The following is a 16,612-nucleotide window of genomic DNA, read 5'->3' as shown; positions in this document are numbered from 1 at the left end:
TGCCCCATTCTATGTAAAGAGAATGGGCTGGCGAGTACATAAAGACTTAAGAAGAAGCCTCCTGGATTAATTCATGTCCCAGATCCCACCAGATGCTTCTAGGAAGAGCTCACTGATATGGAAGGTCTGGCTGGATCGATCTCACACACTGAGAAATGGATCAAAGTGTGAGCCATGAGCTGTGAGCCAACATTTCTCAGGTCAAGGAAGTCAGTTATGCCACCAAACACCCAACTTCAGAACCTTAAGAGCCTGTTTAAGCAAAGGAATGGTGGGAAGAAGCAGGGATGCATTTAAATGCCATGGATATAAAGAGAACCTGCATCCCTGTGCTGACAGAGGATACAGGCACACAAATACGTACACATGTGGACATGGCAGGATGACAATATGGACTTTACATATGTAAAATATCTAAATTCACCAGGAAGCTGCTCTTCCTCCTTTGATGGAGTTGCAGTCTCTGCCTTTTATCTCACTTTCAGAGTTCTCATGAATCCTTCATTCTTCCTCCATATTACGCTAATGAGTCTGGCCCAGTTATACAATAAGAGGCTTTTATGCACGGTTAATCGGTCCCAGAATCCCATCAATGTCCCCCGTTATGCATTTCTCTGAGCCAAATCTCCTTGGCCACTGCTTTGCCTTTGTTTCTATCCCCTCATTTGCCTTTTGTACTTTCCTTCCATGGGAATCCCTTCCCTGGTTTGGGTTGACCTCCTTATGAAGCCCTGCTGAGCAAATGCCCTGGGACGGCCTAATCCCAACCCAGCGTTTTCTAATGGGATGTTTGTCAGGAGTTTTCTTTGATCCTCTCCAGTCCCACTGGCTTCCCTGCAGCCTGCCTGTGTCAGGGTTCCTCACTCTGGGCTTCAGGATTTCCCACAGAGGTCTTCCTCGAGCATCTTAGTATCCTTTGTGAGTATTTTATTTACTGAAGTTTTGCAATGTGGTCAGCATTGGTTCTGTTTCTGCAACCAAAGATGCCATAGCTTTATGGATTTTTTTTTTAAGAATAGGAGCGGTGATGGAGCCCAATATGTGTCTATATTCCAGTGAAGAAAAGAGCAACCAAGATGATTAGGGGACTGGAGGCTAAAACATACAATGAATGGTTGCAGGGACTGGGCTTGGCTAGTCTAGTGAAGAGAAGGACCAGGGGAGACATGATAGCAGTCTTCCAATATTTGAGGGCTTGCCACAGAGAGGAGGGAGTCAAGCTATTTTCTAAAGCACCCGAAAGCCAGACAAGGAATAATGGATGGAAACTGACCAAGGAGAGATTCAACCTAGAAATAAGGAGGAACTTTCTGACAGTGAGAACTATCAACCAATGGAACAGAAGTTGCCTTCAGAAGTTGTGGGAGCTTCATCCCTGGAAGCTTTCAAGAAGAGACTGGACTGCCATCTATCAGAAATGGTGTAGGGTCTCCTGCTTGGATGTGTGTGGAGGGGAGGGGTGGTTGGATGGATTAGATGACCTACAAGGTCCCTTCCAACTCTGTTATTCTATTCTATGCCAGTGAAAAAACTGTGCAGAAGTTCAAGTCATTATGTACTGTTTCTATTGAGTTAGACTATTTATCTACTGGCTGAATAATATCCATGGCAGAAGTCTTCCCCATGGCTGTATCTCAGTTTGTTTTCAAGGTAGATTCCAGGCAGTAAATACAGCTGCTTCTGCATTCAAAGCATTTGCACCATCCCAGCAATGATTTGACCACCTGAGTCCAATGTAGGCTTTCTTTAGAAGTGTGGCACCAGCTTAATGAGACTTGCTTTATTGTAGAGTAGACTGAAGAATCAGTGGTATCTTCCAGATGTACATATTTCCATCTTGATCTAAAGTTTTATTGACAGACAACTTGGAAAAGCCATCCTGTACTTCTGCCCATTTCAAAAGCTTCTCAGGTGCCATAGGAGTGTGGTTTTGTCCCTACTGTAGTTAGGCCAGTGTAGTTAGTGATGTGTAACTCTTCCACAGGTGACTGGATTTGCATATTGCATTAGATACAATGCACCTTGATTGGTTTAGACTTAATGTGGTGTGTAAACCCAGCCCGTTTAATTTCTATAATGTAATCTATGATTTAATGTGCTATGCATTTGGTTCATTATGGATCTCTAGAACAAACACAGGATAATGAACACATATGAATTCAGATTGAGCCATTGTTGCTGCTTATTGTTGTTATTTTGGTTGCATTGTATAAAGGAATTGGTTTTTTTAGTTATTTAATGACAAAGTATTAATTATGTGTAACATTCTGAGAGAAGGCAATGAAATAACCTTCCTCATTATCCAAAATAAATATTTCAAAAATGTGTGAATAGGGGAAGAGAAGCAAAGCTGTCAGATAAATTATATAAGCAACATTGCATGACTACAAAGCACATTTCCTTTTCTTTATAGTTTATTTGTCTTTCAGACCTTGTCATAAAATGTTCCAAGAATGTACTACTTTCATTTTAGCCACTGCCAACAGTGAAACCAATCTATACTGTTCAATGTGACTCTGGGAGAGAAAAAAACCACAATAAGATAATCATTTATATTTTTTGGCATTGACGACTTCCTTATTTTGTTTTTAAAGAGGGCATTATTATGATTATACGCAACAAAGTGAAACCATAACTGCCAATTCTTTAGCTGGGATTGCCATCAAGTTTTTCCCAGGAATGCAGTAATATATCTACATAGTATAAGTGAAGATTCAAGTGTTCCATTAATTTTCCATTATTATGGTTCATAGTCAGACAGATGTTCAAACTGGATTTGGAATTTTTATCCAACCAATAAACGAGTCTTTCCAATGGACTTGGCAGATGTTGTTTGACGGTGTTATCATCACAGGATGTAAGCTATTCCAAGTGGAGCTGCCTTTTGCAATTGACTTTATCCAAGCTGTTTAACAAGCAGGGCTTGAAGAGAGAAATAATGACAGAACACTTTCCTAGGCATAGAAGGGTTCGGTATGGAAGTAGGGAAGTCTCAATGAGGCTTTGTAGAAGTATAATAAGACTGCCAGATATGGTCTGCAAGAATCCAAGCAACCCCTGGATGGCAGCCAAGAGCTGCAATTCTCTGTATCTCTTTTGCTACCATCTAGTGAAAGAGTCCATCCTTGGAAGTCAAGATATGGGAGCTCCCTAAGACAGCCCCTTTTAATGCTACTCAAGGACTGATGAGACACCAAGGGATGAAAGTTGCTGGGCTGACATTCTATTAGCTTTATTCAGCTCTTTTAAATTTTTCTACCTCAACAGACTTTAGATAAATAATGAGGAAAAAATGAGGAAAAACACCAGGAAAATATAGGAGGATTGCAAATTGGAGTTAGTGCGGTTTTCCCAACTTTGTGTTAAATTGCAAGGAATGAATGATCAAAGTCATTCAGTTCCACTCAGGTAAGCTGACATCCCATTGTGTCCAACCTCTGATGGATGTCTCTGATGGATGTGCAGGCCAAGCTATCTAGAAAGCATCAGGATCGGAAAGGTGAATGCATACAAAAAAGTAAATTTCAGCAACTCATTAGGAGCTATGGTGGCGCAGTGGTTCGAGCAGTATTGCATACTAACTCTGGTATACCAGCGCCAGGAGCTCAATGCTGATCAGCTCAAGGTTGACTCAGCCTTCCATCCATCCCAGATGGGTAAAATGAGGACCTAGATTATTGGAGGCAATATGCTCACTCTCTAAATTGCTTAGAGAGCTGTAAAACACTACGAAGCGATATATAAGTCTAAGTGCTATTGCTATTATGAATGTGTTCATATAATGCTTTGTTGGAATGCAGTTTGCTTGGTGAGCATGCTATGTTAGTAATAAGTACTAAGTACTAAAGAGAAATTTCCTGATGGTTAGAACAATTAATCGGTGGAACAGCTTGTCTCCAGATGTGGGTGCTCCATCACTGGAGGTTTTTAAGAAGAGGCTAGAAAGCCATTTTTCCAATGGTATGGGGTGTCCTGCCTGAGCAGAAGATTGGACTAGAAGACCTCCAAAATGTCTTCCCTCTCCATTTCATTTCATTTCATTTCATTTCATTTCATTTCATTTCATTTCAATTTATTTATTTATTTTATTTTATATTTTATTTTATTTTATTATTTTATTTTATTTATTTTTTATTTATTTGATTTGTCAATCGCTTAAGATAATAGGTATAAGAATAAACATAGTTATGAATACATGAAATGGATACATATAAGAAAAATAAAAAGAAACAATAGGACAGGGACGGTAGGCACGTTGGTGCGCTTATGCACGCCCCCTACAGACCTCTTAGGAAAGGGGTGAGGTCAATAGTAGACAGTCTAAGGTTAAAGTTTTTGGGGTTTGGGGAAGAAACCACAGAGTCAGGTAGAGTATTCCAGACATTGACCACTCTGTTGCTGAAGTCGTATTTCCTGCAATCAAGTTTGGTGCGGTTAACCTTGAGTTTGTATCTATTGTGTGCTCTTGTATTGTTATGATTGAAGCTGAAGTATTCATTGACAGGTAGGACATTGCAATGTATGATTTTATATACTATATTTAGATCAGACTGAAGACGGCGTAGTTCTAGGTTTTCTAGGTCTAGAATTTCAAGTCTGGTGGCATAAGGTATTCTGCAATGAGTAGAGGAGTGGAGAATTCTTCTTGTGAAATATTTCTGGACTTTCTCAACTGTGTTAATATCAGATACGTAATGTGGGTTCCAGACTGATGAGCTGTATTTGAGTATTGGTCTAGCAAATGTTTTGTCCAATTAAGTGTGGTTAATCCATTCAGTCATTGTTTGGCAAACATTGTGTAATCTCAGGCTTTGCCTACTAACAGGGTTCACCTATGGTTTTCTATCTCCTTTTCTTTCTCCCAGGAGCTGGGTTGGAGTGCAAAGATGACAGCAATGGTGAGTTTTAATTCCCTTTTAACTCCCTACTCTCAAGTTCTCACTGGGGATAGCTGTTGGGAAACATGCCAGATTCAAACATTCTCTTCAGCAGACTTGGCTCTTGGGTCACACAACACACTAAACCCCAAAGCAACAACCCTATTTTGTTCTGACATGTCCTTTATTAAGTCCAGCCTGTGTAGTTGTAGGTGCTCCATCACTGGAGGTTTTCAAGAAGAGACTGAGTGGCCACTTGTCCGGAATGGCATCAAGTCTCCTACTTGGGTAGGGGGTTTATTTATTTATTAAATTTATTTGCTGCCCATCTTATATAAAAATGAATCTGGGCAGGTTGGAATAGAAGACCTCCAAGGTCCCTTCCAACTCTGTCACTGTGTTCCAGCTATTTTCCTGTTTTCCTTGCTGTGTAAATCCAGCAAATCAGGCCAAATGAACTTCATTATGGTTCAGTAGTTAAATATGGGAAAATATATGCAAACCTAGCCAAGGTGTCTCTACCTAAAACTAAAGCATGAATTGCCTCCATTAAGCAAGTTAGGCTAAAATGCAGTTGTGCATTTTAGTGCTGCATGAACTTGCAGCCAAAAGGATTCCCAATCTCTCCTGCTGTTTCTAGCCTGAATCTTTCCTCCCTTTGCAATATCCCAAAGTGTTGACTGAGGTTTTACATGATCAAGGCAGAAGATGCTATTTTCATCTTGCAATTTCATTCTCAGACTGGCACCTTCAGGCCTCTTTCTGAAGAGGAGCAGGCTTTGCGGACTAAACTTGAGCGACTGAGCACCAGTGACCATGGTCCTGTGTTTGGGAAGCATGAGAAGATCCCCGCACACACACTGCAGAAGGTGAGCATCGTGGAAAATTGGGGAGAACAACAGAAGCAGGAACCCAAGGACCATTTGAATATGCCCAAGATAGCCAAGAAAAACATTTAGCACAGATCCATTGGCCAGCTGGCATTGCCACCCATTTTTATCCTGATCAGATGTCCTGCTTTAGAGAGGACTGTAAAATATATTTGGCTTCAAGTTCCTTGTGAAATTTTGCATGTCACTCAGACCTTTTAATCTACGATCAGCTACCTAACATTGATCATTCTATTCATTTTAAGAGCTGCAACCATTTACTTCACAGCCTTGGCCACCTAATCCTAAAATCTTGTAATGTTAAACCAAGCCTAGGTGATAGAGAGAAGTATAATTACTATCAGCCACTAGATGGCACCAAACTCCAAAAAATAGGGCAACGTTAATTACAGTATTGTAAGCTTCAACTCAAAACTGTTGACTCTACTTGGATGTCAGTTCACTCTAGTTCAAAATGTTGGTTTGATTCACAACCACTCTTGATATAGAAGAGGAACCATTAGTTTTAAAGGATAATTCCCCACGTGTTTAAAAACGTTCCTTGTTACATATAAATAACAGTTACAATTTGGTTTCCACATATTAGGAAGGACTCTGATCCTTCATCCAGATTTCAGGTTGTTACCATATTTGGGGGGGGGGGGATACCTTTTGCTAGAAAGGGTTCCCCCAGTTACTGATGAAAGAACTACAGGCAGTACTGGACTTAAAACCACAACTGAGACCTGAATTTCCATTGCTAAGGAAGTTAGTGGTGCCCAATTTCTCAGCCTTTTCTGCCACAGTTGTTAAACAAATCACTGCAATTGTTAAGTGAATCACAAATCATAGAGTGAATCCAGATGGAGGTGTGGTAGCTCAATGGTTTGATGATGCTGGAGATGATCTCTGCTTCAGCGGTTCAATTCCTAGCATTGCTCCTGTCAACTCGCCTCAGCTTCTGTCCACCTAACAGTTTGAAAGCATGTTCTATGCGAGTAGATAAAGAGGTACCATTTCAGTGGGGAGACAAGTTGGTGTTCTGTGCAGGCAGTCAGATTTCTGCTGGCTCTGAACCTTCCTGGTTGCAGCGCCTGTTTGTGTGGTGGCTCCAGGAACTGAAGGAGTCTTGGATGATGCTGTAGGAAGAGCTGCTTGTATTTCTTTCTGGTGCAAAACCAGCTCGCCATCCCATGATACACCTTAGCGTGCAAGTATTTCCAACAACAGGGATGGTACCTTGGCAGCCAAATTACTACTCTGCAACAGCATTGTGGTCTCCTGGCTAATGCAACAATGCCATATGCTAATGATAATAATAATAATAAATGAATCCTGAATTTCCCCATTGACTTTGTTTGTTGGAAGCCATCTGGGAAGGTCACAAATGATGATCACATGATCTTGAGACATTGCAACCACTGTAAATACTTGCTGGTTGCCAAGTGCCCACACTTTTGTCAAATGGGGATACTACAACAGTTGTAAGTGCAAGGACTGGCCATAAATCACACTTTTCAGTGTCTTATATCTTTGAACAGTCCACTAAATGAATGGTTGTAAGTTGAGGATTGCCTGTACTTTTCCAGGAAAATTAGAAATTCCAGTATGATCCTCCAACTCATTGTCTATTTATCATATTATCTTTGCCTCTCATCCCTAGGCTAAAGATGAATTGAACGAGACCTCAGAGAAACGTGAATTAGCAATCAAAGAGCTTCAGGAGCTTATCCAGGAGAAAGCTAAAGATGGAGACGACATTTGCAAAGCGGTTTCTGAGAAAATGCAGGGGAAGGATGAAGCTTTCCTCCTTCGTTTCATACGTGCCCGCAAGTTTGATATCAACAGAGCTTATGATTTGATTAAAGGTCAGGATTCTTCCATTGGACCTTTCCTTCCAGACATGCGGTTCCATAACTATCACTCTTTGTGGGTTGAAGTTTATTCACTTACTGATTTCAATGATTTTTGCCGCTGTCTAGCTCATAGCTTGGGTGGTGTGACGCTCAGTGGGTTCGAAACCCAAGTGCTGTACGATGGGGTGAGTCCCATTCTTCTCTAACTCCTGCCCACCTAGCAGTTTGAAGGCATGCAAATGTGTGTAGATAAATAGGTACCACTTTGGTTTGGAAGTAACAGTGCTCCATGACATCATGCTGGCCACATGACTGCAAAAATGTCTTTGGACAGTGTTGGCTCAGCAGCCCTTAAAACAGAGATGAAAGCTGCACCTTAGAGTTGGTTATGACTAGTGGAATAAAATCCGCAGGGATTTCTTTCCTTTCCTACTCACAGCAGTGTATGAAGATTAAAAGCAGCACAATAATATACATTCATGATTTTATGCTTAAACAACAACCCCGAAAAGAAAGCTGTACCACCAACAGAGCTAAGCTAATTGCCTGAGCCAAAAATCTAGAGGAACAGACCAGTCTTCTGAGTTTTATTAAAAAAAAGTTAAAAGGTTCAAAGACCACCAGGATTTCTGGGGAATGATGTTTTATAAGGCAATTACATAATTGCACAGCTCTGGGGTTCCAACAAGATGGCATTGTGGTTTTTCCCCCCTCCCTCTTCAAATAATTTTATTACAATTTACAAAGCATAAACACATAAAAAATAACATAAACTAACACTCAATGGAAATTGTAAAGAGTAAAAAGAGAATAGGGATAGAAGTGTGAAAAATATAAAGAAATGGAAAGGAAAACACCAATATATATAAAGAATGACTTTTGACTTCTTCCTCCAAGAACAGTAAAGAATGTTTACATTCAATTCTTTGTTTAAGACTATAATAAAATGTCAATTCCCCCCCCCCCTTTTTAAAATTTAACAATCAACAAATCCATATGGCAAATTTTGATTTCCCCCCCCTCTATCTCCTTCAAAAAGTCCACAAAGGGTTTCCAATTACAGATGAATTTCTTCAGTGATTTTTCTGTCACGAAGGCCCTTAACTTGGCCATCATTGCCAATTCTGCCATCTTTATTAACCATTCCTCTGTTGGGGAGTTCCTGTATTGTGGAACATGACCATATCAAGATGGCGTTGTTTGATGGACAGAACCTGGAGCCTGCCTTCCCTGCTAGATCTGGTGGGATGAGCAGAAACAGTGGAGGGCAGGTGACACCCGCAAGAGCTTGGTCCTATGCCATGTAAAACATAGGTGACAACCAGAACCTTGAATTGGATTTGGAAGCCTACGGGGATGAGTTATATTACTTGGTCACCATGATGTAAAAAAGATGTTCGGACTCTAGAAAGACTGCAGAGAAGAACAACAAAGATGATTAGAGGACTAGAGGATAAAACTTAAAGAGAATGATTGCTAGAACGGGATATGTCTAGTCTGATGAAAAGAAGGACTAGGGGAGACATGATAGACGTCTTCCAATATTTCAGGGGTTGCTGAAAAGAAGAGGAAGCCAAGCCATTCTCCAAAGCACCCGAGGATAGGACAAGAAGCAACTGGTGGAAACTAAGCAAGGAGAGAAGCAACTTATAACTGAAGAGAAATTTCCTGACAGTTAGAACTTGGAACAACTAACCAATGAAACAATTTGCCCCCAGAAGGTGTGAATGTTTCAACACTGGAAGTTTTTAAGAAGAGATTGGACAACCATTTGTCTGAAATGGTATAGGATTTCCTGCCTGAGCAGGGGTTGGACTAGAAGACCTCGAAGGTCCCTTCCAACTCTATTATTACTCTATTTCTACTCAAATTGCGGGTAGTAGCATTATCAGAACAGAATAGATCAGAATAAAAGAGTTGGAAGGGACCTTGAAGGTCTTCTAGTCCAACACCTGCTCAAGCAAGAGACCCTATACCATTTCAGACAAGTAGCTGTCCAGTCTCTTCTTAAAAGCTGCCAGTTTAATAGTTCCACCACCTCCATTAGTAATAGATGTCATTACTATTTGTCTACTTGCCAGCTAATGGGTTTCAGATTTTTGAGATGGAATGCAGAGGAGTTCTGTTTGCACTTACTTTGAATGTCGGTTGAAGCATCTGTACAAACTGGAATCTGGATAGAAGCAAGTCTCTTGCTCAGAAAGGTTCTTCTATTCACACTCAAGTCCATGTGTGTAACATTACATTTTTTATGCATCCGGGTTATGAATTTTAAAAGACTATTGTTGTGCCCTTGGCTTCCTTCAAATTAAAATGGGTAATTTCTATATCACAACAAAAGTGTTGGGTTTACTGAGTTATTGATCGGAGTTGATGAACTTATCGTTCAAAACATGCAACTCTTAACTGAAAAAAAAACCTGCCTCTGGCACCAGTTCCACCTTGGAGACATCATGTTTTAATTTGATTGTTGAGCTGTTGGTTCATGTAACTAGCGTCTCTAATGTGGCCCTGTTAGAGCTTCTATCCCTAACTCCAGGTTACGTCAACTTCCGTCAGCAGTATCCAGAACTCTTTGAAAATCTGGTACCTGAGGCAGTACGGAGTACCATTGAGGCTGGCTACCCTGGCATTTTGTGCAACAGGGATAAATACGGTCGGGTCGTACTGCTGTTCAACATAGAGAACTGGGATTATGAAGAGATCACATTTGATGAGGTTGGTATTGTTTGGTAAAGGTGTTTACCTTTTTGTAAGTTTTTTTCTAAATCTTCAACAATCATAGTTCCCCCTAAAGCAGGGAAAGCACTGTGGTCCTCCAGAGGTGGCTGAACAGCAATTTATTTATTGAATTTATTTACTGAATTTATATTGCCACCTATCTGCCCATGGAGACTTGAGACAGCTTACAGAATGTAAACCCAAAATTGCCAATATTTCTCATCTTTGGCAAGGCAACATCTAGAATGGAAAACATCTGGGTGCAAACTGCAAACAGAGAAGGGAGATGACATGTAGCTTGCCTGCTTTGTAATGAAAGAACTTCCACCCTTCTTCAGTTTTCAAGATTTTTGTTTATTCTCTTCTTCTTAGGTGGGGTAGTTATTCATTTACTTAGCAAGAACTTCTCTAGCTTGGACCAGAAAGTTTACATCAGTCAAAAGACAGGAGACTGTCTTTTAGGGATCATTGAATGAAATTACTTTGTTTGGAATAAGCCACATGATGTCTTATCAGTTTTGATAGATGAATCTCTAGTGGATTAGATGAAAGTCATATCTAGCCGGGTCAGGTATATCTGTAGCCAGCCAGAAATCAATTCCCTCAGGAAGGAAATCCAGAAGCAGAACAAGCAAAATCAATTCACCAGTGTTTGGTATTCAGAAATGTACGACAATAGAATTAAGTAGCTGGGTTCATACACTGCACTACACTATAGTTTGCTTATTTTTGTAGAAGTAGCACATCTGGGCTGGAAACATCTGAAAGAACCTAAAACAGAGTTAATGCTTTCAGTACCTCTTTGCTGTTGTCTCATGGTCCTTTGGACCTTTGGAGTTTTGCAGCCCATATCCAATAATTTTGATTTAGGGCTTAGTATTAGATGAACTGAACTAACTGTGCTTTGGAAACCAATTGATGGATTAGTGTATTATAATAACTCAATTAATTGTCCCCTGCTAAAACTTTATTAAAATTAAATAAGCTTACTTTGATGAAGGAATCCATCCCACATATAACCATCACAACTTGCGGCCTCTGATTTTAGCCTCCATTTGACCAGGCAAAGCAGACACCGATATTAGAAAGTCAAGTGTTTATAATGACAGAATAGTTTGCACAACACACTAATCCACAGTTTATTTTAATCATGGTTTGTTTAAGGAAACATATTTGGTTGAGGAGTTTACCCATTATGCTATGCTAGGAACCATGGTTTCCAAACAACAGCAGCTGGATTCATACAATCTATGCATAATCAAACAAGTTTCATTATATCTTTGCATGATGTGTAAATCCAATCCTATTGGTAGATGAGAATATTTGTAGCTCAAGATTGAACCATTGTTTTCTTGCAGATGTTTCATTACCCAAACTACATAACACCATCAGCACTGATAACGTTACTTAGTTTGGTAATGAAACATCTGCAAGAAAACAACTAAGCTCAGAGAGCCCCAATGACCCCACAAATCCAATCCTATCTTCTTGGATGATGATTACTACTTTACTTGCATCACAAGCAGAACCAATGCAAAGTTTTATGGCTGGTGTTTCAAAGCCAATGTGGTAAGAGGAAGGTCCACGAATGTGTTGGAGCCTGAGCTGCTACCCTCCAATGGTTTTACTACAGATCCTCCGTGCCTACTGCGTGATCTTGGAGAAGTTGCTAGAGAACGAGGAAACTCAAATCAATGGCTTCTGTATCGTTGAAAACTTCAAGGGATTCACCATGCAGCAAGCCTACGGTATCAAGCCTTCTGAATTGAAAAAAATGGTGGACATGCTACAGGTGAGGCTGATCTACTTGCCTGCAGAGATGGAACAACATCTGGAAATTGCCCTAAATTAAGACAATCATGCTAGAATATATGGGATAGCAGTACAAAATGGCGCCCTAGGGAAGGATCTCAAATATAAATCTCAAATATAGCACATGTTGAAGTCAATGGACTTCTGCAATATTCTTTGCCATCTAATGGGGCTGCAGGAAATCCTCTGGGTCAGGATTTACAATAACTCAGTTGCTTGTATGTAAATAATAGGAGTATGCACTATGCAGATCTTTGCAGTTTTGCTTTAATCAGGTTGCATTGTTTAGTTTGCTCTTTTACACCCTTGATTAATGGCTGCAGTCATGGAAACCCCAAGGTGGTGAGATTTAGCTGTAAAGACCCAGTTAATAATCCCACTCCATCAATCATGTTAAGAAAATCGTTAAATCTGAGCTAATTTATTTCAGTCCACTTAGTCTTCCAAAGTCTTTCCATGCCTGAATTGTGAGATGGGTGTCAAATATATTTGGTATATAAATAAAAATAAATATTATAGAACTGTCTGTCCAGGACTGGCAGCACAGAGAACTCTTCCCAAACACTCTCTTACAGTTATCAAACCAGAGACCTGGCTTAAAAAGACCCAGTTAATTTTTAGATGATAGGACAGAGATGTTGCTACCATCTAGATAAGAGCTGTGGTGGGGCAGTGATTACAATGCTGTATTGCAGGCTAACTCTGCCAATTGCCAGCAGTTCGATCCCGACCAACTCAAGGTTGATTCAGCTTTCCATCCTCCTGAGGGCGGTAAAACAGGGATCCAGATTGTTGGGGGTTGACTCTGTAAACTGCTTAGAGAAGGCTGTAAAGCACTATAAAGTGGTATATAAGTGCTATTGCTATTGTTGTAAGTTAGACCTGGTGATCTTAGCCTTGCCAGGACTCTCTTACAAAATATAAGGACTTTTGCAGCTAGAAATGGACACAAGGGGGTGGAGATGACAAATCGTTCCTTTTTGATGCAGTTGCTTAGACTGTGCACTGATGGAATCATCAATAGGGAGGTTTGACTGTTTAGTGGATGAGGTCTTGTGTGAACACGGCTAAGAAGAAATCTAGGTTTCTGGATAGATGAGATCTTGCTTAGGACACCTTCCATTTTTCTGCCTTTCACATTTATTTTTGGAATTCCCAGGATTCCTTTCCAGCTCGATTCAAGGCCATTCATTTCATTCACCAGCCTTGGTATTTCACCACCACCTACAATGTTGTCAAACCATTCCTGAAGAACAAGCTTCTGGAAAGGGTGAGTTGTACTACCGAAGATGTTGTGGTTTGCCGCCGGCAGCCGGTGCAATGGCAGCGGAATCGGGCAGTGGGGAAGAACGAAGACCAGTCAGGGAGTCTGGAGAGGACTCGGATGAGGGTCCTGAATCCATGCAGAGATGGGGCCAGGACCATCTGGGAGTGGGGTGCTGCCTCCGGAGCCTCCGGAGTCTGGCAGCAGCAAGGCAGAGGACGCAGGGGAGCCTGTTCTCAGTGCACATGTGTGCAGGGGCTGCTAGAAGGCAAGAGCAGCTGAAACAAAAGGGCAATTTGGGATTAAGGTTTGGAGGTGATTGCCCCTCCCATAAGGGATAAAAGTCAGGCCAAGATGATGAAACCTTTGCAGGAAGCAAAGTAATTTGATCCGTTCCAAGTCATCCCTGAAACACTTGGTATTTTGGCTAGGTTTTTTTGTACTTCGGTTGGTTTCTTTTCTAGCTAATTTGATACTTCTGTTTTTGGCAGCACTTCATAGAACTTAAAGGTGTGTGCTTATCTTGGAGGATTGTTTGAGTTTAATTTCGGCTGGGAATGAAAACAATTCCCAGCATTGCAATAAAATAGGTTTTGTTTTTAAAATAAGTTTGTGACTAATTATGGTTTACGAAGCCTGGGTCAAAACAGAAGACTGCACAATAGCACAGGTAGCCTTCAGCTTATCACCACAATTCGGACCAGAATTTCCATTGCTAAGTCAGTTTTTTTTTTTAAAAAAAAAAGCAGAATAAGCTGCTCCAAGAAAACCCCAGCTTTCTCCTGCTCACATCTTCCCCCTTTCTTTCCTTACTCAGGTCTTTGTGCATGGGGATGAACTTGCCACCTTCTTTCAAGAGATAGATGCTGACATCTTGCCAGCCGACTTTGGAGGCAACCTGCCCCGATACAACGGCAAAATGGTCGCCGAGAAGCTTTTCGGGGTCTGGATGGACACAGAAGACACAACACTCTAAAAATGAACAGCCTGAGATGGAAGATCAGCCTCAGCCTTCCTTTGAAATGCAGTGCAGGCAGTTCTCAACGTAGAACCCAGATTAGGACCAGAATTTAAGACAGGTGTTGTTAAGTGAGCACCAGATGATTTTAGAACCTTTTTTTTTTGCTACGGTTGTTCAGTTCTCCCATCGACTTTGCTAGTGAGAAGCCAGCTCAGAATATTGTATATGGTGATCACATGCAACCACTACAAACACAGCTAGTGGCCTACATTTTGATTGTGCGACCATGGTGGAGGGGGATGCTGCGACAGTCATAAGTGGAGGACCAGTCAAAAGTCACTTTTCCCCCCAGTGATGTAACTTCAAACAGTCACTAAATGAATTGTTGTATCTTGATTGATGACCTGGATTGATGGGCTATACAGATTGTGATCATAAGCTCTATATCTTTCATTCTTCATTTTTCACCCTCTCAGCCATCAAAGGCAGAGTCCTCCACTCCAAAAACAGGTGCTGGGATCCTAGCTCAGCTTTCCCTAGTGAGAAGAAAGCAAACAGAAGAAGACCACAGAACACCATGTTGGGGGTCTACAAAGAAGGCACTATGGCTGGTTTGGTTCACTTTAAGCCCAACCACTGGTGTATGCAATAGACCAGTTTAGAACTGGCCTTATTAGGATTGGGACATTGGAAACCGGCAAATACCACCTCTGACTGGCCCCGCCCCCATCTATTCTCTGCCTCCCATTGAGTCCCAGCTGATCGGCTGGGTCTTCTTTGGTTGCCCTGCACAGGAGAATGGAGCTGGAAAGCAGGTTAGTGGGGTGGGGAGGGAATGGGATTTTGCAGTAACCTTCCTCTGGCATGCCCACCAAGCCACACCCACCAAGCCACATCACGCCCAAGCCACGCTCACAGAACTGTTAGTAAAAAAAAATTGAATACAACCACTGGTGTGGAATGGGCAGGCAGCCTCTGAAATAGAGTAGGAAGTCACTGCAGAAACCTGCAGGCCAGATTAAATATTCCCTCCTCACTCCCCAGTATTTTTTCAGTATAAATCTGAGCTTTGTAGCCAACAGAAATGGTTCCAATAGCGTGCATGCTCTTGGCTTAAGTTGCTTTAGTAAACTAAATGCGCCAATCATGAAGATTGTTTGTATGCTCTGTGCTTTAAAATACCAACGTACTTTAAGCAATTAGGCAGGGCAAATCAGAGACAGATGTATTTTTGTCTTCTTTTGCTTACTTTATTGGGTTCCAGCTCATCCCCGGGGGAAGAGCCTTACCCCAGAGACAAGAGCCCTGCCTTTGCATTATGGGAGGTCCCAGGCTCTGCTTTCTACTTCTTCCCATATAGCTGGGAAAAAACCCTCCTGCTTGCGTAAGTCAAGCATCGTCTCGCAATTTTTCACAACAGCCTGTGCATTTTTCTTCCCTGGAATGACCATCATCTCATGCCTGCCTGAAGTCTCACAAGATTCGAACCTCCTCCTCCTGAAAAGGTGGCAAACTCTCAGTTAAGAACAATTGTGAGACTTTGCAGCCCCTTCAAAAATACTTTTTGTAAGATCACCTTAATTCGATGGAAGCTTCGATGGATGCTGAAGGTGTTTTGACAATTGCCAAGTACCACCCTGGATTTGTCCACTTATCACAACATGTAACTCTGGTTCTTACTGTTAGTCCAGCGTCTGTCTAAACACTGAGCCAAAATTATATTACATGTCCCCCTTATGTCCCTAAGACACTGCAACCATCATACATAAATGCATGCCAGTTGCCGAGCGCCTGAATTTTGAATGTGTGATCAAATGGGTTGCTGCCAAAGTTGCAAGTGCAAGAGTTGATTGTAAGTCACTTTTTTCAGTGCCTTTTGTAACTTTGCTCACTCAATAAATGATTGTGAGTTGATGATCACTTCTTCTATATAGCAAGAGCAATAAGATTTATATGCTGCTTCGCAGTGCTTTACAGCCCTCTCTAAGCAGTTTACAGAGTCAGCATATCAGCCCTAGTAATCAGGCTCATTTTACCAACCTCGGAAGGATGGAAGGCTGAGTCAACCTTGAGCTCTGGTGAGAATCAAACTGCTGGCAGTCGGCAGAATTCGCCTGCAATACTGCTGCATTCTAACCACTGCGCCACCACACCTCATATCTGGCCTCTCATTTGTGTTCCCTGCTCATCCCTCAAGATGATCCTACAGCAGATGGATTACAGGCCAGGCTGTGGTTTTTTGTTTTGTTAGT

The 16,612-nt window shown here is 41.4% G+C and overlaps 1 protein-coding gene across 5 annotated transcripts; it reads left to right on the top strand.

Annotated features, from left to right (window-relative positions):
* The first annotated feature begins 582 nt into the window (after window positions 1-582).
* RLBP1 (retinaldehyde binding protein 1) lies at window positions 583-15,027 on the top strand. Of its 5 annotated transcripts, XR_015745105.1 has the most exons (9): window positions 587-918; window positions 4,866-4,898; window positions 5,618-5,746; window positions 7,410-7,614; window positions 10,121-10,320; window positions 11,957-12,115; window positions 13,295-13,405; window positions 14,217-14,432; window positions 14,837-15,027. XR_015745105.1 is itself a non-coding variant. In XM_087941354.1 (8 exons), the coding sequence occupies exons 2-8, from the start codon at window positions 4,887-4,889 to the stop codon at window positions 14,373-14,375; spliced, it is 975 nt and encodes a 324-aa protein (XP_087797480.1). In that variant the 5' UTR covers window positions 587-918; window positions 4,866-4,886; the 3' UTR covers window positions 14,376-15,027. The 5 variants fall into 5 exon arrangements, 4 of the variants coding, with proteins under 4 accessions (XP_087797483.1, XP_087797480.1, XP_087797481.1 ...); XM_087941354.1 differs by having other exon boundaries at window positions 14,217-15,027; XM_087941355.1 differs by having other exon boundaries at window positions 4,826-4,898; window positions 14,217-15,027.
* The last annotated feature ends 1,585 nt before the right edge of the window (window positions 15,028-16,612 follow it).

This window comes from Pseudonaja textilis, chromosome 13, assembly GCF_049901715.1.
Source record: "Pseudonaja textilis isolate UNSWEBS1 chromosome 13, rPseTex1.2, whole genome shotgun sequence".
Classification (NCBI taxonomy): Eukaryota; Metazoa; Chordata; class Lepidosauria; order Squamata; family Elapidae; genus Pseudonaja; species Pseudonaja textilis.
Note: the sequence above shows the minus strand (reverse complement) of the source record. Positions and strands in the feature narration are given on the sequence as shown.

What these genes read in the sequence shown, in the direction of transcription:
- RLBP1 (XM_087941354.1), top strand. An exon ending in CCGCACACACACTGCAGAAG is followed by an intron (nt 5,747 to 7,409) that starts GTGAGCATCGTG and finishes TCTCATCCCTAG; the next exon opens with GCTAAAGATGAATTGAACGA. An exon ending in AGAACAAGCTTCTGGAAAGG is followed by an intron (nt 13,406 to 14,216) that starts GTGAGTTGTACT and finishes TTCCTTACTCAG; the next exon opens with GTCTTTGTGCATGGGGATGA.